At 42.2% G+C, this 26570-nt stretch overlaps 1 protein-coding gene across 2 annotated transcripts in view; it reads right to left on the bottom strand.

Moving 5' to 3' along the window:
* Positions 1–26570, bottom strand: part of Myzap (myocardial zonula adherens protein) — an 86718-nt gene that overhangs the window by 29724 nt on the left and 30424 nt on the right. The window contains exons 4-11 of one of the 2 annotated variants that reach the window (XM_046461139.2): positions 26320–26412; positions 24077–24190; positions 20954–21106; positions 19400–19525; positions 18310–18438; positions 14445–14524; positions 12729–12834; positions 1734–6883 (exon numbers count right to left, since the gene is read on the bottom strand). In XM_046461139.2, coding sequence (XP_046317095.1) covers positions 6830–6883; positions 12729–12834; positions 14445–14524; positions 18310–18438; positions 19400–19525; positions 20954–21106; positions 24077–24190; positions 26320–26412 — 855 coding nt within the window. In that variant the 3' untranslated portion in view covers positions 1734–6829. Of the gene's footprint in view, positions 1–1733; positions 6884–12728; positions 12835–14444; positions 14525–18309; positions 18439–19399; positions 19526–20953; positions 21107–24076; positions 24191–26319; positions 26413–26570 lie in introns of those variants that run through there. The other variant, XM_046461138.2, reaches the window with a different exon arrangement.

The raw sequence follows: 26570 nt of genomic DNA, 5'->3' as shown, positions 1-26570 counted from the left end.
AATAGTTCAAAATTCCCCATTATTGTTTTCAAAACCCCTACAGATCCAGTAAACCAGTGATCTGACTAGGCAGGGATGGAACACGACAGGCAAGAACTTTCTAGAGCTCAGCCAGGCTTCTACCAGATGCTCCCTTGGTTTCCTCTTGTCCTGACAGGGCCTTGTTTTAACCCAAATCTTGATCACTCTTGATCACTCTGGCAGACAGTCGTCTCCATTTCCCTCAACAAAACAGGAATCATGTTTGATCCCTATATATTGCATTGGAGAGAGGGAGAGAGGGAGGGAGAGAGAGAAAAAAAAATTGATATTTTACATTCTTTCTCTGAAAATGATTTTATTTTTTTGCTATAGCTTCCTTTAATTCTACTTTGAAAGTCTTTAATGCTGTAATTTCATAGCTATTGTATTTTTAAAGTACATTCTCCTTGATAAAAGCCATCACAAAATTCAAGAATAAAAATAATAAAGCTTAGACTCTTTTATTAAAAAAATAATACATAGAGAAATATGACAAGATCAGAATCTGCCCTGCCTTAATGCAGCATGAAAGAACAGTTTAATAAGGGGAAGGAAAATGGAACATTATCTCATTTGTGGGGAGGGAGTGAAGGGAATGAATTAAGGCCACAACAAAATTCAGCTGAAGAATTGCTAAATGAAGCTCTGAGTGGGCAAAATGAAAAATCAATGAAGGAACGGAGGGGAAAAGGTACATTTTTCATCTTCATGATGCTTGATTGGGTTTGTGGAAATTCATTTTCAATTAATGTGCCTTGTGGCATTCAGCCAGGCTACATATGAACAAGGCACATATTTTAATCAATTTTTTTCTATTAAGTTTGAAGTAATATATAATAATAGAACTATGCTATTCAAAAGAATCCATTGAAACTGCCTTCTGAGGTAAAATAATCTAATTTGGTATGATTTCTATCTTTTATTAAAGATAACCTAACTTCTCTTTAAGGAGAGCAACTGATCCTCCAGGGTGCCTAAAAATGACTTGGCTATAAAAATGTCAAGTAAGGGTGGATAAACTGGCTTCCCAAGAAGGCAGGAAGGATGTGCACTGGGTACCTGGCCTTTGCAGGGTTAGCCCTCGATGCTGAGAAACGAACTCAGGTGGTTATACTCACTCAACGAGGATCCAAGAGATTCACCATTTGTTCATCCCCTCAACAAGCACCTAGACGTTGGTGGGGCCAAGACCTCAACTCAAGAAAGACTCTCTCTATTGGGAGAGGCCCAGGCTCTTTTATTCACACCTTCCTGCTGGTCAGAGGTTTGTCTGCCCCCATCCTTCCTGAGGCAACAAACTAGCACTGCATTGCTGCCCTAAAAGTGAGGAGAGGATGGGAAGAAGGTTGGCATGAGCTCTTTAACAAAAAACCTGCAAGGACCCTCATTCTTCAGGCTGTTCATTTCCCTGTGACTTTAGAGGAGGCAGGTGGAATGGAGAAGTGGGGAAGCAGCTGATTTATCCCTGTGCTTTCTCTGATGAATGCAGTTTCAGAGACAAAATACCAGATGCATCATAGCAATATCCAGGGAGAGAACTATTTCAGAATAATGTAATGAATATATACATATATTCACACCTGGTGCTAAACAAATGGTATTTTCAAAAATGTTCGCAAATGAAGTTCAAGTACCCTTGGACATCAGCCCTCCCTAGCACTAGCCCAGCCTCCCTCCCAGCTGCCCTTCCTGCCCTTTCCCCTCCTATTTGTCCAGCACCCACTGCCAAAAACCTCAATCAGAGACTCAGATATGATCAGGAAATAGGGAGCCACTGAGGAATTATGAGCAAAGTAATAAAGACGATTTTTCTTGGCTTGGTGTTGACCACCTACCACGACTACTCTCAACCTACATTTCCAGCCTCTTCATTTAGCAATCTCTCCTCTAATCCAGTCAAACTAGATCAGTGTTCCCTGGACTCACCCTATGCTTTCTGGCCTCCATGTTTTTGTTTTTATTTATTCTATATCTTGTCTGGTATAACCCTTCCCACTCATTCAATTCCTGCCTCAAAAAATTCAAGCTATCCTGCAAGACCCAGTCCAACACCACCTCCTCCCTGAAGTCTCTCCGCCCACACCAAATTTAGTACTGATTTATAGGCACTGTGCTATTAGCACTTGGCATGCATGCTCTCAGTGGCCCTTACAGCCACCTTATAATCATCCGTGGAGGAAGTCCTATGATGATTATTCTTATTTTATTGATTAGGAATCAGAATCTTGGAAAGGATAAGTCATTTGTTCAAGATACAAAGCCTGATCAGGAGCAGAGGCAGGATGCAAAGCCAGATTTCATTTACTTAGGACCTTCAAACTTAACCACTATGCGGTCCTGCTTCTGTGTTCCCAGTACACAAAGCTCACAACTGGACGTATCACTTATTCTGTCTCAGACCTGAGGAGTTGAAATGTCAGCCAGAAAGTCCTCTGAGAGCAGGAACGCATGTCTATTTCTGGACTCAGTTCACAAAAGGTACTTCTTCCATGTTTACTAACTGTCCCATCAGAGGAGAGCTCCCTGTGTGCTATTCCTGGCTCTGCCTCAATCCCACTCCCACTAAGCAAAGGCCTGGGTTTTCCTTTAGACTTCAGCAGAGGGGCAGGAGGACAGAAGTATTCAAAGACAGTGGCACAGGGCAAAGAAGTACAATTTTACAAAGGTGACATTAAAAAAAATGGTTTTAAGAAACAAGCTTTCATGAGCGAAATAAAAAGATGCCTTAGTCATACCATATGCAAAAAAATAAATCCCACATGGATTATTCTTTATCAAATAAATATTTATTGAACACCTCCTACAGGGCAGTGACCATGCCAAGTATCAGGGATACAGCCATGAGCACAACAGACAAAAGTCCCTGCCTGCATAGAGCTTACATTCTAGCAATGAGAAAACAACAAAATAAATAAGTAAAACTGACAGGAGAAGTACAAAGTGCATTAGCAGGCAATAAGTGCTACATGAAAAAATGGAGTAGGGAAAGGACGGAAGGGATGGGCACATGGGGCATAATTAAAGACCTAAAGAAGAAAAACAAAACTTCAAAACAGTTACAGAAAATATCTTTACAACAAACAAGATGTACAGCAGAGCACAAAAGGACTGATAACTTTACCAAGATTTAAAAGTCGTACAATATGAGACACCACAAACAAGCACCATTGACTAGGTCACCCAAATGTTTTTGATAAGTGATTAATATTAATAATATGGAGAGTTTATACAAACCAGCAGGAGAAAAGATAAAAACCTAATATAAACATGAACAGAGGATGTATTATCACCCATATACATGAAGGAAGACACCTGAATGGTCAAGGAGCTTATGAAAAGTTGCTCAGTCAAGAGATCTGGAATGGGTAGAAGTCAGGCTGACGCAAATTAAAATTAAAACAATGAGATGCTATTTCATAACTGGACAAAATTATAGTCCACACAGTGCCAGGTGGTGATGAGCATTTGGAGAATTCTTCCCTCTCATATATGACGTAATGTAGGAATGCTTTGGAAAGCACATGAGCAGTATCCAGTAAAGCTAAGCTGCATCAACCCCACGCCCTGGCCATTCCTCCTGCAAGGGTATTTCCCAGTTAGAGAAGATGGAGGTATGTTTGATGCAGTTTGTTGAATAATAAACCTGGGAAACTAATAAATGTCTATCAACAGGTTAGACAAATTACAATACATTCAGATAAAAATATATTAGGCAGCCAATGAAATAAATAATTTAAATGTATATGTAATAACATCAAAAACAAAACAAGAAAAAAAGAGTAATTTGCAGCTGGGTACCATGCACACACCTGTAATCTCAGCAACTCAGGTGGCTAAGGCAGGAGGATCACAACTTAAAGGCAAACCTCAACAACTTAGTGAGAACTTGTCTCAAAATTTTTAAAAGGGCTGAAGATGTAGCTCGATGGTAGAGCACCCCAGGGTTCAATCCTCAGTACTACACACACACACACACACACACACACACACACACACACAAATACAGAGTAAGTTGCAAAATGTGTATAATATGATTTATTTTCTACAGTATAGATTAAAATCTATGCAAAAAATTTTCAACACAAAATAAGCCATATACTAATAATAAACACATATCTCTGTACTAAAAGTATGGATTCATGGCCTGGATAGACACCAAATTGCCTCTGAAGGAGAAGGAAGGGTAGAAGTGGGAAAAGGGGTAGAATTGGATGGAATTAAAAAAAGAAGAAGAACCTGTTCTTTATCTGCAATGTTTCCTTTTATTTTAAAAAACAGAAACAAAAACATGTCAAAATGTCAGCATTTTTTAATTCTAGAAAATGGTATGTGGAGTTTTTTATTGTTATCTCTAATTTTCTTTAGCTTGATTTTTTTTCCCTCAATCAAAAAACTGAGAAGAAGCTAGCTTTGGAGTCAAAGACCTTGGAGTGGAACCAGCACCACCATTATTTGTTGAGAGACTTCTGGCTACTTATTTTCTAAGACTGTAAGACTCAGTTTCCTGGACTTAAAAATAGAGTAATGGAAACCACTCAGAGGGGGTGAATGTGGGAATGTGAGGTCTGTATACACAGCCTTGAAAAAAGAGACATGCTCAACAGCTGGTAGGGACCTGGAACATGAACTACTCAGCCTCCTGAACTTCCTAGGGACAGAAACTGGTCAGCCAGGTCTCTGAGAATAGTTCAAAGCAAATGAGAAACAAGTTCAATAAAGAGAACATGGATTCAGTGACATTTACAAAGAAAAGACCTTCTCCCTAGGGAAGACACTGGTGCCATGAAAACATTAATCAAGCTCTATCATCAAGTGCACTGTGATAGTTCTTGCAAGAATACGTAGAGAACAAAGGTTCACACAATTATGCTCCTTCTAATAGTTTTGCATTTTGGATAAAGTATTAAGGTTTTTAAAACAAGGATGTAACTAATACCATATTTAACATTAGACTTCAAAACTCTAACATTTTCATATACTATAAATAAATTCTGCCTCAAACTATCAAGGAGCACCTCCTTTGGGTGGGAGCATCCAGACAGGAGAGGAGATGCAGTTAAGGGCAGGGCGAGGGAGGCTGGGGATGGGGTGCGTTTGAACACACAACTCGGGTTTTGCTAGGCAGTAATTCAAGTTCCTACCACATCCCCAGGCAAGAAAGAAGTGAACTGGAGGACACCAGAAAAGGCAGAGAAGAGCAGCTGAATACCAGTTGTGTGAGGAAGGAACGCAGATTTGAGAAGATCATGAATTAGCCCAGGACCACGGCCAGGATGAGAGGAAGCTGTAATGAGGCTCTAGGCCATAATATTTAGGAGGTACTCTAAGGTTAATAGAGATGCTTGGACCTCTACTATCTGCTCCCCAAAACAAGGCCTTTCTGGCCTCCAGGTATTGTCCATATCCAAAAGAGAGAAGAAACAGGGGAGCCCACCACCTGAGGGACTCAGCTGGTGCTCCACTATCTCTGAAGGTCATGGCACTCCCTTCATTCCGATTATCGCACCTTTTGAAAGTGGGTAATGAATCTATTCCACTAGAACAAATGCCAGAGACTTTTCCACCAGAGACTTAGAAAAACATGGGATGAGTAGAGGAATTCCTGGAAACAGTGTAAGTCACCGCCACAGTGTAGCGTCCAGGTGAGCTGTTCTTCAAGCTCACTCCAGGTCCTGTGGAACTCTGGATGCTCAGAAGGGTGTGTGGGATCCATGTTTAAATGGAGCACCAGGCACAGGGTAAACTGGTTGCAGCTACTTAGTAGCAGTTAATTTCAGAAGTGGCTGAAGCAAGTAGGGAATGACTGGAAAAGGGCCGGATAGAAATATCAAAATGAAAGACTAAGGGCAAATGCGGACAAGAAAACATCTGCATACCTGCTTTTCCACAAAGATGTGAGGGGAGAGAACTATCCAGTGTCAGAGGCATGGTGGGCCTCCCCATGAACTACCTCCATTAGCCCAGTCCACTGGTTTACAGAAGCTAATACCCCCTTCACTAAGACTGCTGCTGCTACGACCAACTAGTTCCCAGCAACACTGTTAAGTTTTGATGAAAAACCAGCACTTGTGGATGTCCAGAAAGACCTCTATAAAAATAAAGTATACATGAGCTATATTTCACTTCAGTATATTTTAGCCAAATAGTTTCATCAGACATACTTCTCTTTCCACGAGGTTTGTTGAACTGTCCAATCTGGCAAAATGCCCAGGTTGGATAAACTTTCCTTAAACAAACAAGGAGAGAGAGCCTACTAGTGTTGATACCCATTGGGAAAGGACACCTGAGGGCCACTTCCCAAATGCAATCACACTACAGGGACATGGCACTGCTTGTCTTTTGTGAGGTGTGATCCAGTGGGGCACACTTCCTTCTCAGGGCACTGAAGTTCTTCAAGTTCTCTTCCCATCACTATATCTGGTGTTCTCAGCAGCTTTTCCATAAGAAAGGATTCATGTTCCAAGATCCTAGGTCAATCTACACTTCCTGAATTATGGTGAGTAGTCTTTTTCATTGTGGTTCTTTCCTGATGTCTGAGAACCTAAATGTCTAAAAAGTGCTCTGTGGATCTCGGATTTCTCCAGACTCTGCAGTTTTATGATGTACAAGTTGAGGTCACAGTATGTGGGTGTTTTCACAAATGAGAGCCCCACAGGATCCAATTTTCTTTTGAACAGAATGTCCTTCCTCTTTTGTTCCTTGGCTCATCACAGTAAATACCACCTCTTCCTGCAGAGGGCGTACAAGTGTTCTTCTAATCAGGAGCAGCAGAGGGAATCGCTTCCACACAGAGCAGAATACCAGTGTATCATCTTCCAAAGAGCCGTAGACTAAATCTGGAGAAGAGCTCGTGCGACATGATCTGGAGACAGTTGAATTGAGTGGATTAGGGATGAGGGCTTAGTGCTACAGCTCCTTCCCCTACCCCAACCTGGCTGATTATCAGAGATGAGAAACAGAATCCTCTAAACAGGACATTTGGCCAAAGTGTGTTTCTATGTGGCACACTCCAGTGCACCACAACAACTTTGAAATGAACTGTGACAGCAAATGGTTGAGCCAATTAAAATGGAAGTTTCTTGGGAAGAATTTAAATTTTAAAAATTGCATTGCATGTAAATATTCTACTCAATAGTCTGATGGCTAAGCTAAAGATCAGCACAGAGCCCAGAAGGAAAGAGAGCGGAGTACCAAAAGATCTGATTTTGCCCGCACGGCCTCCAAAAGGAAAAAACAGCAGCCCTGAGTATTGGTCAGTACTTTAATCAGCTACACTTGCTTTCAGTCACTTCCCTTTACTGAAGGTGTACACAACAGGAAGACATTCACCAGCAGTAATAGTAATAGCAGCAGCTAGTATTTATTAGGCATTCCCTATGTTCCAATTAACACAATGCTTTATTAGACATCATCTCATTTAACTCTTACCCAAAAATCTCTCAGATAATGATATCAACCTCATTTTATAGACAACAAAATGAAAAACTTTTCAGGTTACTTTTTATTGTCATCCCTAACAATCTCCAATCTCCGCCCACAAGAGGTTCTTGTGTGACTCATGGACTGGGGAGATAAGTTCAGGGGCTCCACATAGAACAGACAAGGGAAGCCCTGTTTGGCCAATTGGCCAAGGAACCAGAAACTCAAAGTCGCTACTCTCTGAAGAGCCACATGTCATCCGTCCCCCTTCCCCCACCCCCATTCAGTTTGTTTCCCCAAGGAACTGTCATCACATTATGATGAGGGCATCATCACTCTGAAAAGGGTCTAAGAGATGGTGAGCAAATACTTTGAAAAACATTGGATAGGAATTGAGAAACCATTTTGCTGTGTCTTCCACTTCAGAAGTGGTCATTGTTAATATGATTTCACCAAGGCATTCTGTTTGTTTTGTTTGTTTGGCGGTACTAGGATTGAACCTGGCTCGCTCTACCACTGAGTCACAACCCCAGTCCTTTTTACTTTTTATTTTGAGACCAGAGTCTTGATAAGTTGCTCAGGCTGCCTCAAACTTGCAATCCTCCTGCCTTAACCTCCTAAATCCCTGGCATTACAGGTGTGCATCAAGTCTAGCTTGTTTGTCTCTTTTCTAAAGAGGTACAGTATAGCCAAGTGTAAGGTCCTCTGATAAATAGAAGAAGATTGTTTAAACCAGGAGGAGAGCAGATACACCCAGATGTGCACAGTGGCAAAAGGATCCAGGAGAACCACTCAGTCTCTGTGTTAAGTGTTAGGTTCCCAGCCTCCATGGACATTATGTAGACTGGATTCTGTAAACTTTAGTCTCTATTCTCTGTTTAACAAGGACATCTCAGTCCCCTTTGTAATATCATCCCTCCAGGATTGATCTGGATGACTATAGAAAGATATTATGATCTGCATACCCCCAAGCCAATACAGCATTAAGAACAAGTTTTTATAGAATCCTCCCAGGACCCAGGATCTAGGGGTTGGCAAGGAATAAAGCTTGTCTGACAAGACCTGGATAGTTTCAGACTTGGACCAGCTTTCTCATTTTAGTGCTCCAATCCCTGATGACTAGTCCCCTGGGCTTTCTTCCATGGAGACCTTCTTACTCCAAGTTCACCAGCAGCTTTCCCCTCAGGTCTAGGAGCTTCCCAGGGAGGCTGGCTGAATTCATGAAAAACATGAAACCCAACCCAACAGGGGGAGTCAGGCCACTGCTATGAAAATCCGGGGCATGGGTCTCAACCCTGGCTGCAGTCTGGAATCACTTGTAGAGTAAAAAAGCAGCCTAAAAGGCCCACAGTACCCAGTCTGCACAGGTGGGGCTTTGTTGATGTCATTGTTGTTTTGCATACTATTTTTGTCAGACCCAGAATCAGCTAAGAGAGCTAGTGATGGGAAGAAGAAGCTTGACCTCCATGACAAACTACATAATCCTGCAGAAAGACCTAGACTAGTGCAGGTACTTACCCTACACTTTTCAGAAGACAATGTTCTTTTTGCTTTTTTTTTTTCAATGAATTGACCCCTTCAAATATGTACTCAACTCTAGATAGGGCAAAAGGGAGGAAGGTGAATGGAGGGGGAATGGAGATAGGAAAGATGGTGGAATGAGATGGACATCATTACCCTAAGTACATGTATGAAGACACAAATGGTGTGCCTATAGTTTGTGTTCAACCAGAGATATGAAAAATTGTGTTCTATATTTGTAATATAAATTTTAATGCATTCTGCTGTTATATATAACAAATTAAAATTAAAAAAGAAAAAAAATATGTACTCATCCTACATTTCAAAAGATCCCCTCCCCACCCTAAACCCTTCTTATATAGTACAAGTCCTTACTGTCCCACACAATGGAAATTATGACATTACTGAACTAAGGACTATAAAATGTGGGCCAGTCACTTTTTTATTTAGATTACTATCATTACCACTATTTTTATGAGATGATATCCTACAGGGGTGGAAAAGATAGATTGCTTAATATTTAAGGTTTCCAAGAGCCTCAGTAGTAGTACCTGGACATTTTGAGCTGAAAAAAAGAAGCCAATCAAATTAATAAGTTTCTTCATAGACATTAAGACCAAAATGACACTAGAGGTAGATGGAAACTGGATTCCCATCCTTGCTAAAGGTGGAGCTGTGGTGCATACAAACTTTCAGATTCAGCATGAAGAAAAGAAAACTGTCCCTAATATCTGCTTGAAGGCTGGCTCTATCCTAGGCCAAATCGGCCTCTTTCCTCTCTCTTTCTCTTTCAGTAGCAAGTGTTTCCAGATAAAAATATACTTCTCTTCTAAAGCCAGAATTCAAGAATTCACACTGACCAATTCAGTCATCTGGATTTTTCAAAACTTGGCCCAAGTGATCTGAAGGGATTTAGTTATGGTTTAGCTGATTTCACTCATTATGCAAAGTAATAATGCTGAGATCATAAGAAGGGGCACATCATAGTAAACAACAAAAAATTCTTTATATAAAGGTACTGGATTTCCTCCACACAGCCTTTCAGATGACAGAACACAGAATTCTGTTGGAACACTGAAGAGCTCCTCACTCGACTTCTTACTTCATGAGGAAGACACCCTTGGTGAAGGGCTATATACTTTCCCAATATCAGAAACGTTTTCTATATTTTGAATGAAGCACTGAAATTTTTTTCTTGCAAGTGCCACCCAGTGGTTCTGGCCTGGCTCTGCCTCATAATACAGACCAAAATATACTTCCTCTTCTACTTTCTAAGAGCACAGCTCTCACAGTGCTCCTTGGTTATGTCCTCCCCAATTTCTCCAACCAGTGCCCCCATTATCAGAACTCTCAACTCCTTCCAACCTGGTCCTGCTCTTCTGAAAGTGCTCATTTGTCAATGCCGCTTTTCCATGTTTCTAACTTTAAGAAAAAAAATGTGTATTTCCATAAATGTATACACAGCTGAGATTTTTCAACAATTTTTTTGTTGTAGAAGTTAAATGGTATACTAGAAAAATACGATCATTTTTACTATTTGATTTAGGTAATTTAAATTCAGAAAAAAAAAAAAAAGCATTCTTAATTTTTAAGTCTCCATTCACTGTTAAAACCCAGACAGCCCCTAGGTGGCGCCAACTCTAAAGGCGCCATCCTTATGAGTGACTGGGCTTTCTGAATGCAGAGAGAACACAGCATGGACATTGATATATGTACATGCTCCCCTAAACATACATACACACACACACACACACACACACAGTTGGCATTTTGTCTCCACACCTGTGGATTTAACCAACCTCAGCTTGAGTATATTTTAAAAAAATAAAAATTGCATCTGTACTGAACATGTACAGATTTTTTTCTTGTCATTAGTCCCTAAACAACACTGCATAAACTATTTACATAGCCTTGACACTGCATTAGGTATTATAAGTAATCTGGATATCATCTAAAGTACATGGAAGGATCACATAAATTGTATGCAAGGGATCTGAGTATTCAAGGATTTTGGTATCTTTGGGGAGTCCTAGAGCCAAAAGTCTCATTTACTGAGACATAATCAGGTGTATGCACATGCATGTTACTCCACTTCATTCAAACTGGTACCTTCATTCTAATCTGGCAGGTTACAAAGCAGAGAAGTCTATACTTCCTTTCAAGTGTCTTTATAACAAAGTCTATCTAATTTTGCTACCACTCTAAAACCCTTACATATAAGGATTTAACTGCTTCAAAAGCCAATCAGTGTGAAGTTTTGTTTTATGGTTTTCCAACATGTCACATGAGAATAGTATAGTCTCCTGCAGTGAGGAGGAAGAAATGCAGCTCCCACAGGTAAGGAGTCCCATGGGAGACAACAAGAGATCACCTTTGCCCCAGACTTCCAGTGTGTGAAATTCAAAAGCAGAAAAAGTATGCCCTGAAAGCCAAGGTTCACTGAGATGGAACTGTAACAAGTGATGCCTCCCCTTGGGAAATACCTCTGAGATCTACCTAGTGCTGATGGCAGGCCAGAATCACCCCTGTGGCCACTGCTTGGGGTGGAAATCAGACAAAGGTACGGCCTAGCTTCTCCTTAACTGATTCCACTTCTCCCCAGAGACTTTTGTGCAAGCTCATAAAAGACATGATTCACATGGTATGGTTGGGCTTCTCTTCTGGGGACAAAATTCTATCTGGGTGACATGTGTGCTTATCCTATAGCCAATAAAAAAGTGTCCCTCCTCACCCTTCTAATTCACTGACTTTAACTGCACCACACTAACATCCCCAATATTTTATGGGTTAATAAAACACATAAACTTTGAATGTTGTCTACCATGTGTATGAATTATTTATCAGAAGTAAACTTTTAATTTTAATAATTCACTAATAAAACAGATATCTCTTTAGGGTTGTGCTTAGTATTAGGCAAAAAAAAAATTTTTTTTCAGTTCTCCAGTGACAAACAAATGTTGAATTGAATTAATGCCTTTTCTTCTCTTTTGCAAGTTAGAGAATTTAACCCAAGGGATTTCTTATAACCCCATTAGCACTGACTATTCTTTTTCTATCAAACTACAATAATATGTGACAGGCTTTACAACAGCATGGACTCTCCTCTATCAAGTCAGCACAAGAGGGAGAGAGATGAACACACTGACCAAGCCCAAAGACCTCTTCTTTCCTCTTAGAGAAATGTACGTGTTCAACTTACCTGCTTTTTCTCATTTAGAAAAAAGGTAAAACATCCCCAGAAGAATAAATATGTGACTTCATTTCATGTTATAGAGATCATTATGAAAGAGAAAGGACTACAGAAAAAAGAAAGCATGAAGAACAGGAGTGAGAGAGAAAACGGAGTTGGGAGAAAAGAGAGAAGCAGACAAGGAAAGGGAGTGTGAGGAGCAGCACAGGAAGAGGCACTCAAACATGGAGAAAGGACAGCAGTGGCGGCTGGGAGGGAGAGGCAGGCGGGTCTGGGAGGCTGCAGCGCCCTGAGCTCAAGTCAACCTCTCTGTTCACACCACAGAGGGTATCTCTGTCCTCCTAGACGGGGTGCATTTATGAACCCACTTGCCTTCACAGCTTTCTAACTGCAATACTTTATGTGGAGAAAGCCCTCTTTTAGAAGGATAATCACCAGACATATGAAGAAATCCCTGCCTGAGTAAGTTCATGTGGGAGCCAGAGGAAACTGCTGAGAGAGCCACATCCATTCTAGGGCTGAAGTCTCCCCATCACAGGAAGCACTCCTGGTCCCAAGGCTTTGCGCTGCTGCTTACCTCTTCAACCATCTGCTTGACTTTCTTCTGCTGGCAATGCACCATGTCATCTAGGTGTCTGATCCGTTCTCGCAGGCTGGCTGATGCCTCCTCCAGCTGTTGATACCTAACACAGGGAGAAAAAAAGCAACTGAGTCCTAAACCAATGTAGTCACACCAGCACAGGTCACCACTTTGTAGAAATACTGCCAAAGAAACCCCAAGACAGGCTCTTCTTACAGTGCACAACCTAGATGACTAGAAGGAAGACAGGACTTTTCCAAGTTCCCACTTTCAAGTTGTATCCTATGTAAAGCCAATTGCTACACCTTCCGGGGAAAGAGAATTTTTTTTTCCACTCACAGGTATAATAGCAGAAAAGGAAATATAACATGCAGTATAGAAAGATGTACCCAGAAATATGGAAAAGACAGTAGTCAGGGTTAATACAGGATTGGAGCATCCAGTTGCCATGATTAGAAAGACAGACAGGGAGAGTCTAGCAACACAATAAAATATGTGAAATCCAGGGCAAGAGTCCTAGAAAAGCTGGAGTCAGAGTTAGCCTATACATAATTTATTTGGGATAAACAGAGAACATGTTGAAAGACCTTCTCCACATCAAAACGGAGTTGCTCAGGTCACAGAGCATTTCATACTTTTGTTTTGAAATAGCACAAATGATTCTCTGACTTTGGTTCAAAGAAATCAAAGGAGCCCCAGATGACTCTAGCCTTGGGGGCCCCCAGCATGGAGCATTAGAGGAAGGGTTTGGTAGTCTGCACCACTCAGCTCTGCCAGTCCCTCCTCAATACTACAGTTAAAAAAAAAAAAAAAAACACTTCTATAACCTTGACAACTCTGAAGTTACATAAGAGGAAGGAAGGGGCTGGGGCTGGGGCTGGGGCTCAGTGGTAGAGCACTCATCTAGCATGGGTGAGGCACTGGGTTCGATCCTCAGCACCACATAAAGATAAATAAATAAAGGTATTGTGTCCAACTACAACTAAAACATTTAAAAAAAAGAGGAAGGAAAACAGGTATTTTTTTCAGCATATACTAAGTGGTGGGAAGTATGGTCTAAACTTCCGTCCTAATGTGATCCAATAAGAGGGACCATGCTTTCAACATTATCACCCTTTCCGCCTTTAAAAAAAGAATTCTCATTTGACAGTCTAGTAAAGAGCCTCAGGGAAGTTAAGTGACTCACTCAAAGTGCTCCAATATTCCAGCCTCCTTTCCTTTGAGGGACAGCCATGGGAGGGCCACTGCTCTGCCTTTCCATATCTAGAGGGAAAGTGGACGACTCCCATATTTTCCATCCAGGGTTTTATATGCCCATAACCAAAGGGCAATCCAAGGTTTAGAAACAAACAAAAGCATTTTAAAATTAATTTCCAGGACAAACAGTATTAGTCATAGTTGATGAGCTTTCTCATCAACAAGGTACATCCTGCAGAGTTCAAGGCTCGGGAGAACATTTATAGATTGAACTTTTGCACTTGCGGCATCTTTGATGTGCTTGAGTGTGCCCAACAACTAGTGCAGGGGAAAGATGGATGTAAGTGCCTAAAAGAACCTGCTTCACACTGGAAGCTCTCAATCCAATGTCACCTTGTATAAGTTTCTAGTAAGTGAAAACCACATGAGTGAAAACGCAAGGGTCAAATGAGCCCACAAGAACAGAGCATACCTACCTTTGATATTCACAACGTGACAAAGGGCATTTCCTCTTACCTTTCCTTGTCAGAATCAGTGATTTCCCCTGACATTTCTGTTTCATGCTCCAGGAGTTGGAGTTGCAGTTGATGCCGTTCCTAAAATCAATACAAATTGTAATCAATGGATCAGTAGCTACACAGCAGATATGCACATGTCAAGCAATTCCAGCTCTAGTGACTCCAGGTCTGTATGACACCCCCCTGGGCTTTCCACACCACTCGCACAGAGTCCAAAGTTCAAAGGTGCCAGATCTGTTGATGTGCATTTACAGCTGTATTTATGGATTTAGTGACAAGTACCCTGGATAAAACCACATTCAAGATTTTTTTAATATTTATTTTTTTAGTCATAGTTGGATACAATACCTTTATTTTATTTATTTATTTTTATGTGGTGCGAGGATCGAACCCAGGGTCTCGCATGTGCTAGGCGAGTGCTCTACCGCTGAGCCACAACCCAGCTCCAAGATTTTTTAAAGAGTATTCCATCAGCCCAAGCCCTAAATAGTGCTAATCAATGCTCCAAGTTAGTAGCTCTGGGATTCTGGTGATGTCCTATGTTCTAACCTAGCAGTGTTTACACAGGTATCACTTCTAAAAAATGTACTGTGGTTAGAATAATGGTCCTCTCAAAGATATCCATGTCCTATAAGCATGTCATCTTATACATAAAAGGGAACTTACAAAGTTCCCTAGATGTGGTGAAGGATCTCTGGGCCCTTACTAGAAGGAAGCATTAGTTAGACTCAGAAAAGTTGGAAGATACTACAGTGCTGGCTCTGAAGCTGGAGGAAGGGAACATAAGCCAAGGAATACAGGAGTCCTTAGAAGATAGAAGAGGTAAGGAAATGGATGTTCTAGAGCTTCTGACAGGAATCCAGCCCTGCCAACATCTTGAGTTGAGGACTTCTCACTTCCAGAACGGAAAAAGAATAAATTGGTGTTGTTTTATGCCACTAACTTTGTGGTAATTTGTTACAACCATAATAAGAAACATATCCTTCATCATATATATGTAAATTTTAAAGTTTACCTTAAAAAAAGTAAGAATTTGGACAATTATTTCTTTGGAGAAAGTAGAAAAATGTTAAAGCGTGGTGCTCATCATCACTGAAATTGTACTAGAAATTCATTATAAATGTCAATGTGATACATTCCCTTAAAGTGGAAGCTTATCAAGTCCTGCTCACTCAGTGGGAGGAGAGTATTTTACTTTCAATCCTCTTCTAAGAACTACTGTGCCTCATCTTTATGTTCAGGAATTCTCTTCAATAAACTCCTACAAATTTTATAGATACCAAACCTCTTTTCCACCAAGTTATTAAAAGCAAATCTTTGAAACTTTACCTCCCACTCCTGTTCCCAAGGGGAAAGCAGGAGGGGCCAGAAGTCTCCACCCTGGCCAGGGCACATTGGGAAAATGAGGGAAGGCTGTCTTTTGCTGGGGCTTTGTTAATGTTTTCAAGACTCCACAGCAGACACATATTCATAAGGCCTGGCCTAGGCAGAATGTGCACCCTATCTGTGTACTATGCCATCAGCTCTCCACTACACAAGTAGAGGGTCACACAATAGGACAAGACCTAACTACAGAACGTGATAAAAATTCTATTTTTAAACACTGAGATACAACCAACCTTCAGTGTACACTGCACAAAAGTTTCTTTCATTTGTCTACACTTGTGAAGGTTATCTGTTCCTGAGGAGACCCTGGGGGAGCACATTCCTTAGATTTTCACTGAATAGAAACAAAGATGCTTCCAATATCACACTCAGTGAGACAAAGAGAAATGAGGTATGAAGTAGAGAAGCCATTCAAAAGCACACAGTTTGTCCTCCAGCAAAATCCAAAAGTAGAGGAGAGCAGGACACAAACACTGCCACCGTTCCCGCCTGTGGACACACTGCTCACATGCAGTGAGCGGGACAGAGATCTGGCCAGATGCCTGCTTGCAAGGATTTATCCCTGAAGGGGAAAGAGCCTAAGTGTGTATATCTAATCTTAGCTAAATAAAGGAAGCATTTCTGTAGTCTAAATGGACAGGAAGATTTAGAGAAAGGACAATAAATTTTTAGTCACTAAAGAAAAAGCCAACAGAATTTGAGGAACCTTTTGTGTTCCCTTAAGTACTGGCAAAGAAGGCTGGCCTCACCCCCTTCCTGGCCTTCCCTCCCATTTGCCTCACATAAGGGCTGCATATGGAAATCAGTGGGAGCAAACTAGAAACTTGCAGAAAGCCAAGGGTACCAAGAAGACCACTTATAAGATGGGCCCTGCAAAGGGAAAGCTCCTGGGGCAGACACTTAGGCAAAACTGTAGCAAAATAAAAATTGAGGTCATAAATTATTAAGCCCTTTATCATGTGCCAGGTACTATGCTCAGTTAGCATTTGGCATGGACTTTCCCCCCTCATTTATATCTCACAAAAGGATAAGAACTAATATTATCAGTATTTTCAGAAGAGGAAACTGGGTTTTAGAAAACACAACTAGAAAGACGGGCAAGTTCCAAACCCTGGGTCTGTCTGATTTTAAACACTGTGTTCTTACCACACACATATACTCTTTCTGGAAGATTCTTTGCTGCCGAAGCCACCTCTCCAATACTGCCTGCTTTTTATGCAGCAGTAGAAACTGCCATCTAGACACTGTGTTTGACTTAACCAGCATATTCTGCTTTGTAGGAGAATGGTGATCAGGGGAACATTCACCCAGGTTCTAGAAAGTGCCCCTATTGTCGCATCTTCACTACTGTGATCACCTCCAGTCAATACTGATATTATTCCTAAATGAGCAACAAAGTACATGTGGGATTCTGTTTCCCAGGAGTAGAGGTGAGAGCATAACTCCCAAATTAGGATATTTGCTCAAAAGGAGCCTTCAGTGAACTCAGAAGCTCCACAGCCCTGAATTTAATGCAGTTTCCCCTCTGATTAGAACTCACCTTGTGAGAGGGCTGTAAAGGGGTTATGTGGCAGATACCGAGGGGGATGTAAAGGGACCTTTCCTCTAAAAAACAAGGAAGCCTGGGCTGTGACCTTGCTCATTGTCATTTCCCCGTCTCCATCATCAGTTGGAAGATTCTCAGCATGCAGAGTGAGTTACAGGGTGCTAATAATGTCTGTCTTGACAGGTCACCTCTATCTGCAACCTAGTAGGCACCTAGAGAGCCAGTGCTTTCCCTGAAACCAGCCACAGCTTTGGCCCTGAACTCCTGGGCCATCCCCAGGAAGTCAGTGTTAGGTGCTAAATGTCACCCATTCTTCCTCTTCCTTCCTGTCCTCTGTCCCCTCTCCTACCCCTCTCCCCTTTTTTCCACTTCCTGTCTAGTTTCCAGCCTCTTCCCTTTCTCTAGAGGGTTTCATTATCTCAGCTGTGCTCCTACTTCCCAGGCCCCTATCCCCACCCCTCAGCCTGTTTACCACTCCCACAGAGAACGTGGCTTTCCCAGCTCCTCCCAGTCCCTAGTCTCAGGGAAAAGTCAACATGCCCCAGACGCATGCCCCATAAACAACAGGATTGGGGTGTTGGCTGAACATCCAAATAGGGCTGGATTACTCAATGAGTAAACTACATGCCTGCCTGGAGTATTAGCAAAGCATGGATGCTAAAAATAAAATTAAATTAAATTTAAAAAGGAGTTTTTGTAAAGAATTTCATGTATAATATTTTTAAAGGCATGGAAATTAAGTAATCAAAGTTACTAAGGGAAAAATTTGAATTCTATTGGACTTCTCATATTTTATTTTATAGTTTTTTAAATTGCAAACTGGGGAGCTGAGAGGAATCAGTGTTGAGGGCTTCTGTATTTTCAGATAGGCCTGCAAAGCACCTGCAGAAATGCAGCAGAGGCTGGGAAAGTGGGCAACTGTGTCTAGTACCTTCTCCATGCGTTCAATGAGTCTGTCCAGCTCCCCAATCCTCTGGTCTTTCTCCTCCAGGCTGATCTCTGCTGCTTGCATTTTTTTATTGGCTTCTTCAATTGCTTTCAGAAAACTGTTGGTTTCTTCCTGCAAAAGAAATATCCTGTCCTCAGTATAGGCATGGACTACCTAGGCTACTACAAACAGCTCTGGCCTTGGTAGACCATGATTTCCTGTAAAAGTCAAACCTCAGGAACTAATTTCTGACAAAAGATGATCTCAACTTCTGTGATTCTGGTTCTCAATTCTGAATAAAGACTTATCATGTGGTTTCCTAATGGGCCTCAACTCTATTTCTCCTTTTCTGCTTGAAAACGTATGTACAAAAGGCATAAAGAACCTGTGACAGTTCAAGTAACCTTGAGCAGATTCACAGAATGTCATTGTATTTGCCAATAATATAAAAGGAATTAGGGCCAGATCTGGATTGGAATGCAGAATTCCCAGATCTTTATCCCATACTGCAACCCACCAACTCACTCTTAAGGGGAAAAAAACACAAAAAACAAAAAAGCAACCCAACTCAGTCATCTGACACATTTACTAAGCCTCTAAGGATGCAGACAAGGCAGACATGGAGTCCCTGCCTGCAAAGAATGTACACTATCCTATGAAAGCAAGACGTGAGACACAACTCAACGCTGTGACAGGTACAAAAAAATTCCACAGCAGAGAGCAGAGATGGAGTGGCTTCCCAAGGACTGAGGACATTTCTAGATGCATTAATGGAAGAGACCCAGGCATGGAGAGGGTGGCACTTACAGGGGATTTAGGAAGCCCAAGAAGATTCTTGGACGGAGAGGCAGAGATTTCAGGTAGAAAGGAGATGCTGCCACAAGGTTAGCTGAGAAAGGCATGCATTTAGAGACCAAGACTTGGGCTACTCTGAGCAGGGAAGGGGATGAATGAAGGCAGGAAGTGGAGAGAGGAGGGAAGTGGATGAGCAACAAATTCCCTGATCCCTACCACTTCCATTCCACTGTCCCTGTAAGAAACCTGACCCTTACACCTCGTGTCCCAGGTTCCAGTGGGTGCTGCCCCTACACACCAGGAGCGCCTCCTTCTCAGCGCTGTGCTTCCGCTGCTCCTCTTGCAGCCTCTCTTCATACTGGCTGTACAGCTTCTTGGTCATCTCTCTCATCACCTCAGCATTGGCTTCTTGAGAAGATTCCACCTGCAAAGAGACTCATTTCAAAAACTGCAGCTTTTGCAGGTCCCAGGGCCATCAGGAGCTTTCCCTGTGGGTATTTGGTGCATGGACACACAGAGTTAGGGAGCAGGTCACCCAAAGTTCTCAGTAGAGGGAAGCAGCAGAAACTCTCAGGACAGGGAGGGAAGGAACAAGGAAGATGGGTGAGCAGGGCACAAACTAAAGTGGCACTGTACACTGATTTTTTTTAGGATGTTCAGGACAAAGGTGGTCCACATGCATGAATTTTTCAAAAGGTAGAAACTTAGCTTCTCTGCACAATCCTATTAATTATGTTAGCTAAGCCAGTCTGTAGGTCAGACTTTATTTAAGTTTAAATAAGAAATATGGACTCTCCCTTCCCCACCTGTGTCCGTTCCCAAATGTTACATTTGGAAGCACTTTGACCTAGTGGGGAAACTAATTTGGGCACTTTAATTGGCCTGAATGGGCACAGCTTGGAAGATGAGATGACTCAGTAGCACTGAGGGTGGGCAGGGCTGAGATTGGGGGAGCTGGGGCTTCCTTTCTGACCAGGCCTCGTTCTCACACGTGAATTCTGTGCCGTGAATCTCATGCCGCTGGGGGCTTGCTCCCATGCTCCTTCCAAGTGAAGGAATGTTCAACCAAGAGAGCTGAGTCTGCAGCATGCATAGCCTCAGGATAAGGGAGGAGTCCTTCAACCTCCACAGGTTAAGTGATGTTTACTCCAAAGGTGTGACGTGTCTCTTTTGACACCCTTTAATTCTCTGTCTCATCACTAAGCAAGTGTTGGCACCAAGAACCACCAAATGGAAACTCCTAGGCAGAGGTTATCATTTATCTGAGAGTCTTGGTCCATGGCACACGGACTGCAGGAAAGGGCTCTGTCCCAGAGGCCAGATCACTCCACATTCAGGTGGTGCGAAAAACCCTGAGTTCCCGTAACATTTTTTTCTTTTTATTTGGGAGATAAAATAAGAGAAAGGGTAGGGGAAAGAACCCTCTTGAACTCCCCTGGTGAGCATAAAAATAAGCATCAGTCTATGAAACAGGCCTGGACTTGGAAGCCTGGATTCCAGAAGCAACAAGACCGCCAAGCGGCCTAATGATGTCCCTCCATGTCTGGTGACATGCCACCCAGAGCAAACCGGAATACACAGAGCAAACGTGCATAGTAAACATTCAGTAAGTATTTGTAGAATAAATAGGCAGATACAGATCCTGTGTTCAGGAAAAGGCTTCATTCAGTCATTTCAGACTTTTTTTTCAGCAACAAATCTTTTTAGTTCAAGCTTCACCCTGAGGGATTGCCCACAAGGGGGAGAAATTTTAACCAAAAAGAGAAAGGAGAAAAGGAAATGGAAGACTTGAAGACTGGAGGTGAGAGAAGAAGGGAAAGGTTAGTAGGACATGGGGGATCACGGACTTTACCTTCAGTTTCAGCAGCTGGTTCTCCACTTGCGCCACCTCTAACTGCCTCTGCTTTTCCCGTAGCTTGTCCATCGATGCTTCATACGTCTGCTGCAAATTTCTGATTTGATCCTTAATGTTGCTGTTTTCCAAAGTAACATCCACAAGGGTTTTCTATTTGGATGAAAATAAAAACAAAACCACATCTAGGTGTGAGAAAACATAGCCAGGGTCTTGTGCTACCACATCCCTTTGTCGGACCACCCTGGGACCTGCTGTTTGAGGGACTAAGGGCCTCCCACAGTGGTAACATGGTCTGCCGTCCTGTGGCCTGGTGGACCAGCTAGCCTCCCCCATAACCTCCCACAGCTGTTGCCAACACCACCTGCCACCGCCTAGGATGGATAGAAGTGGATTACAATGGAGTCTTTCCAAGGAAAAATGACTATAATACCTCACTTCTCATGGGGGAAAAAAAAAGGCTTTAAAATAGTACAGTAAAATCCCATTAGTAAATCCAAACTCAAATAATAATTTTCACTGTGATAGAAGTATAAATATCTATTTTCTTCTTTTTTCCTGTATTTTCCATATCCACACAATGAAATTAGAAAACAAAATATAGGCTTTACAGAATGAAGAAATCCCCCTCTTTCTTAAAAGGGCCCTAACTTCCCATCACTGCCCACAGGGATGTTAACAACGTGGCTGACACAACTCTGAGCCTCCCCCCACCTCGCTCCCCCCTCTGCTCCTCCCTCTCCCCCAAGTGCATCACCTTCCTCTCTTAGGCAAGAAGGGTGGTGATAAAGAACTACAGAGGAAGGAACAGAGGTTACTAACTTAGACAAGTGCCTGGCAAGTGTCAAGAGCCTGGTGATTATTGCTTTAGGCCACCCACTGGGGCAAAAATGTTCAAATTAATAGTGTGACTATTTATTGCTTCAGTTTCTCCTTGGCTAACCCTCCTTAGAGAGAAATGGCTTCCATACACTCTAGAATCCCCACCATTGAACACTGGGTTCCGGGCACCTTCTACTACCTCCCCAAGTCATCCACATCTTCAGGAGATTTAGAAATTGGTGCTGGACTGTTCCTAACACCTCTGTCCTCTTTGTTAAATCATCTTCTGAAGTTTCCTCAGCCTCCACTTTGGACAATAAGAAGTGTCTCATCCAAACCTTATTTGAGTCAGGAAAAAGAATTGTTGATGGAGGTAATTAGATATTAAAGGAAATACTGAGGCCATTTAGTAGCAGGGACTCACAGAACATGTGAGCTTTAAAGGGCTTTAGAAGGCACCTAGCCCAACCCCCATCTCCAATCCCCTCTGGCTCTACAGATACTATTCTTGTGTCCATATAAAACTCACAGTCCAGACCAGGATTCTTCTAATCCTCATTCTGCCACTAGCTAGACACCTTGTTCACATAATTTCTCTCTGTTGGTCTCAGTTCATCCATAAAACAAAGGGAATGGACATCCTCTCAAGAGTTCTTTCCAGCACTGATAGTCTATGAAATCAAACCAAGGGTCTGGTTTCCCTATTAATAACAATGAATGTGGGTAGAACCTTCAAGTGGAAGAAGCTGAGATCTTGCATAAATAAGAAACCAACAACCTTAGGATTCAAATACTGGTTTAATCTATTAGTTATAAAATTCTCTGAATGTTCAGGACCAAGAGACTGGACAATAACTAGGGGTCAGTCAGGACCCCTGGGTTAAGGCTGCACTTGTCCTAACAGCTGACCTCTGGGGATACATTTCTGGAAGGCTGGTAAGGGGCACATCAGAAGCATTTGAAAATCAGCTGGAAAAAAATATTTTCTGGCAAAAAAATAAAACAAAACAAAAAAATAGAAACAAAGTACAGCTACCAACAAAGTCTAAACTCTTCCTGGTGGGCTGGGTGAGATGGTGGGCTGGGTGAGGTGGCATCCAGGAGGGAAGGGAAGGGAGCCTTGTCAAGACCCCTTAGTGACAAGAGGAAGGGAAAACAAAGGCTCCTGAATAAATCAGAGCCAAAGTGGGACTGAGACTGGGCCTGGGGCCAGGGGAAACTGGCATATACAAAAGAGAGCCAGGAAAAGCAGGGGACTCAAAGGCCCCGCCAGAAATGGGCATCCCAGACAAACCCAAACACAAGACCCACCCAGGCCCACAGCGGGACGGCGGCCAGCTGCTGCTGACACTACTGCCACATGCTGATAGAGCCGTTATTAGAGAACACTAGGTCTTGGGGGGAAGTAGAGAGGCCCAACATAAAAATCTGTTTGCTTATCCACTAAATTATTTATAAAGTACCAGAAGATACTTGGAATAGTCTATGGAACTTTTAAGAAGAGCATAAAAATAGTCCTGTGAAACTGGAGGAGGAGCAAAAACTAATATTTTATGTCTTTGGAAAGTTAGGCCCAGGAAAGCTATTTCAAGCGAATATAGTGCTTTGTTTTGAACATCTTTAAAATAACCTCCATGTTAGGTAAGGGACTACATGGCTAGAAGAGTAAGAATGGGAAGCAGTGAATGGCTGGCTCTTAAGAAATCAAATTAATCAAGAGAATGATCCCTTGAAATGAGCAGACCACACACAGTTTTACAAATGTAGGATACTGGGTCTTTCTCTATCTCTACATAAGACATTCTTTGGGATACACAGGACTCTTTCTATTGCAAAATAATTTCTAAATTAAGAAAAAGTGTCTATCAGCTTTTGGGAGCTTTTGGTCATGAAAGTATAGACTGTTTTTGGTTAAGTCCGTCTTCTCTATGATTGGGTGGAATTTCCTGAACCATCAGGGTTATGGGAGAAGGTCATTGATGTTTTGGGTCTGGCACAGACACTGAGGACTACTGAGTTATCTGTTGGAGCAAGTGACAGCTCTAGCACTGTACTCAGAAACCAAAGCCACATTTTACAGAGGATAAAGCAAAGGGTTAGGGTCTCAGCTTGGAAAAGTTTCCTTCCACTTGCTTCAGCAACTCCTTGGCACAAGTCTTTGCTGTAGTTGTGCTTAGAGGACTCTGAATCATGAGCTTGGGGCTTTCTGTGACTTTACTACAAAAGAATAGGCCCCCCTCCTGAGTTAAGCTCAGCTGCCCTATGACAGGAGGAGCCATGCAGCAGGAAGCCGATGAGTACCTGCAGGCCAATGGAGTCCGAAGCCAAAGCCGAGTTCATAGCATTAAAACTATCCAGGGCTGACGACTGGGTCTGGATGTGACTCTCCAGATAGTCCTGCTGAGCATGGGAAACCTGGAGAGATGGAGGAGACAGCCACTCAAAACCAATCCGTACACACCCACAGCCACCCTCAGTGAGGCTGGAACTTTCTTCTGAGAGTAACCACATCACTTCAACAGTTATCTACAGTAAAGCTGTAGATGAAAAGTCAACATTGGTGTGACCCCGAGAGTAGAAATGCAGGACTTCTCCTTGGGGTGGTATGTACAGGTCCACCTACAGCGCCTCACTGAGACCTCATGGTCACTCTGCAGGAATCAGTCACTGCCCTTTACTACGGGAAGAAGCAGAATGGCAGAGGGACGTTAATGAGTTGCTTACAGTCAAACAGCTGAAAAGCATCATAGCTAGGAGAACCCAGTTGGGATGACTTTGGCCATCTTGCCCTTTCCCCTCACCACTGACAGAACACATTTTGGGTTCACCCAATTCTCAAAGAGTTGTTTTGTTGCTGTCTCTGTTGGGTGTGTGTGTTTAATGAGTTTGAGGAAGTTTCATCAGAGGCCAGAGTTAGACATTACCAAGGGCTGGGCAGAGAGGCGAGCAGGCAGTAGGACTAGGGACAGGAGTTTTCAGCAAAGCTCAGGAGTGGACCTTGCATGAATGTGGGAGGTCACGGAAACAGCCTAGCACAGCAGAGCAGGAGGTGCACCCTGCTGGGTGGGAGAGAGACAGCTGAAACAGGAAGCCAGGACTTGCGCATGTGGCAGGCTCTTGTCCAGGGGCATGCTTGTATGATAATAATTTAGCAATCCTAATCTGGCTGCAGGATGTAGTTGGAGAGACACTGTGGGCAGAGAGGTAGGGCTCCTGGGACAATTCTATAGTGAGAAAATGAGCATATGCAAGAAATGATGATGGGAAGCAATGGGCAGGTCTTGTTTACACTTCTATTGCAAATTCAATCCTTTGGCTGTGAGGATAGTCATTAGTGTCTGTCAGGGGATGACAGAGTGAATTTCCATAATTAGGTGAGAATGTCACACATCCCCTCCTCCAGGCCAGGAAAAATAGGCCAGTGGGTATGTTTACATAGCCCCATGACTATAATCAAGGCCAGAGGGCCTACGTGAGCAGGAAACCCCACAGCCCAGCCAGGAACTAAACTCAGGCACAGCTGTAGCAACTGTCCTCTTTCCTGCAGATGTTGACTCTCACAGAAGGGATGTCGCATGTGTACACAGACTCCTATCTTTGGGATTATTAATAACAAATACTCTATATCCCACAAGCATTAGCTTGGTATAAATAGAGGAAGCTTATTTTCTTAAATTTTTGAGTAGGTAATAGATTAGCCCGGTGCACAAAAAGTATACAAGGCACACACTGAAACAAATCCCCCTTTCACTCCTGTCACATCTGCCAGGTTACTCCATGGCCTCCTCTGCCCTCCAGTTAGGAGCCATTGTGAATAATCACTTTCTGGATTATCTTTTAGTCACTTTTGTGCATATAGAAAACAATCTTGATGTTTGTATTCTTCCCTCCTGTTTTATATAAAACAGGATATTTTGTTATGCAGATTTTTTTCCTATATTTTTCATCATGGACCCTTCATCCTTGAAGGCCTTCCCTATCTCTTTTCAAAGGGTTTAGTTACTCCTTTTTTTCTTTTACAGTTATATGTCTTCTGTTGGAGATATATAATATATTACTTTCCTCTTCTTATACAATATTTGTGTGTGTGTGTGTGTGTGTGTGTGCTGCGCTTGGAGATTTGAACCCAGGGCCTCATGCATGCCAAGCAAGCACTTTACCACTGAGCCACATCCCCAGCCCTACTTTCCTCTTCTTAATGAACGTTTAAGTTTCCAATCATTTACTTTTACAAGCAGTGCTGCAATAAATAAGTTCATCCATAAGTCATTTCTCACACAGATCAGAGTTTATCTGTGGAATAAATGTTTAGGAATATTAGGAATAGACTTCAATGGGAATGCTTCAAATATAAAGATACCCTTGCCACAAAAGTTTCCTTTAAATAATAAAGTCTAAGTTGTGATAAAATTCCCTCAGTTTGTTTAGAATGTGGCTCCATTAAAAACCAACAACATTGTATTCTCAAGTATCTTTGGGGATCAGCTGCTGAGAGAAACCTCCACCATCCCTTAGAACAGCCATGACTTGAGATATGGACTTACTGATAGCTCCTGGGTAAGCTGGCGAATCTTCTGTTTCATCTCATCATAGTCTCCATACATCCGCTTCCTTACTTTTTCCAAAGTGGCTCTTACCTGCAGCCCAAAAAGTGTTAAACATCAAGCATTTTTACATTTTCATGCAAGATATCCAAAACTTCACTAATGAATAAAGGGCTCCATTAATAATAATAATAATAATAATAACAATAATTTCAAGTACAGGACATCTAGTGAATTAGAGAAGATGATCC

Source organism: Marmota monax, unplaced genomic scaffold (genome assembly GCF_021218885.2).
Source record: "Marmota monax isolate L192 unplaced genomic scaffold, Marmota_monax_Labrador192_F-V1.1 WCK01_AAM20220418_F8-fsc00001, whole genome shotgun sequence".
Classification (NCBI taxonomy): domain Eukaryota; kingdom Metazoa; phylum Chordata; class Mammalia; order Rodentia; family Sciuridae; genus Marmota; species Marmota monax.
The sequence above is the reverse complement of the archived record's forward strand: the minus strand, read 5'-3'. Positions and strand labels throughout refer to the sequence as shown.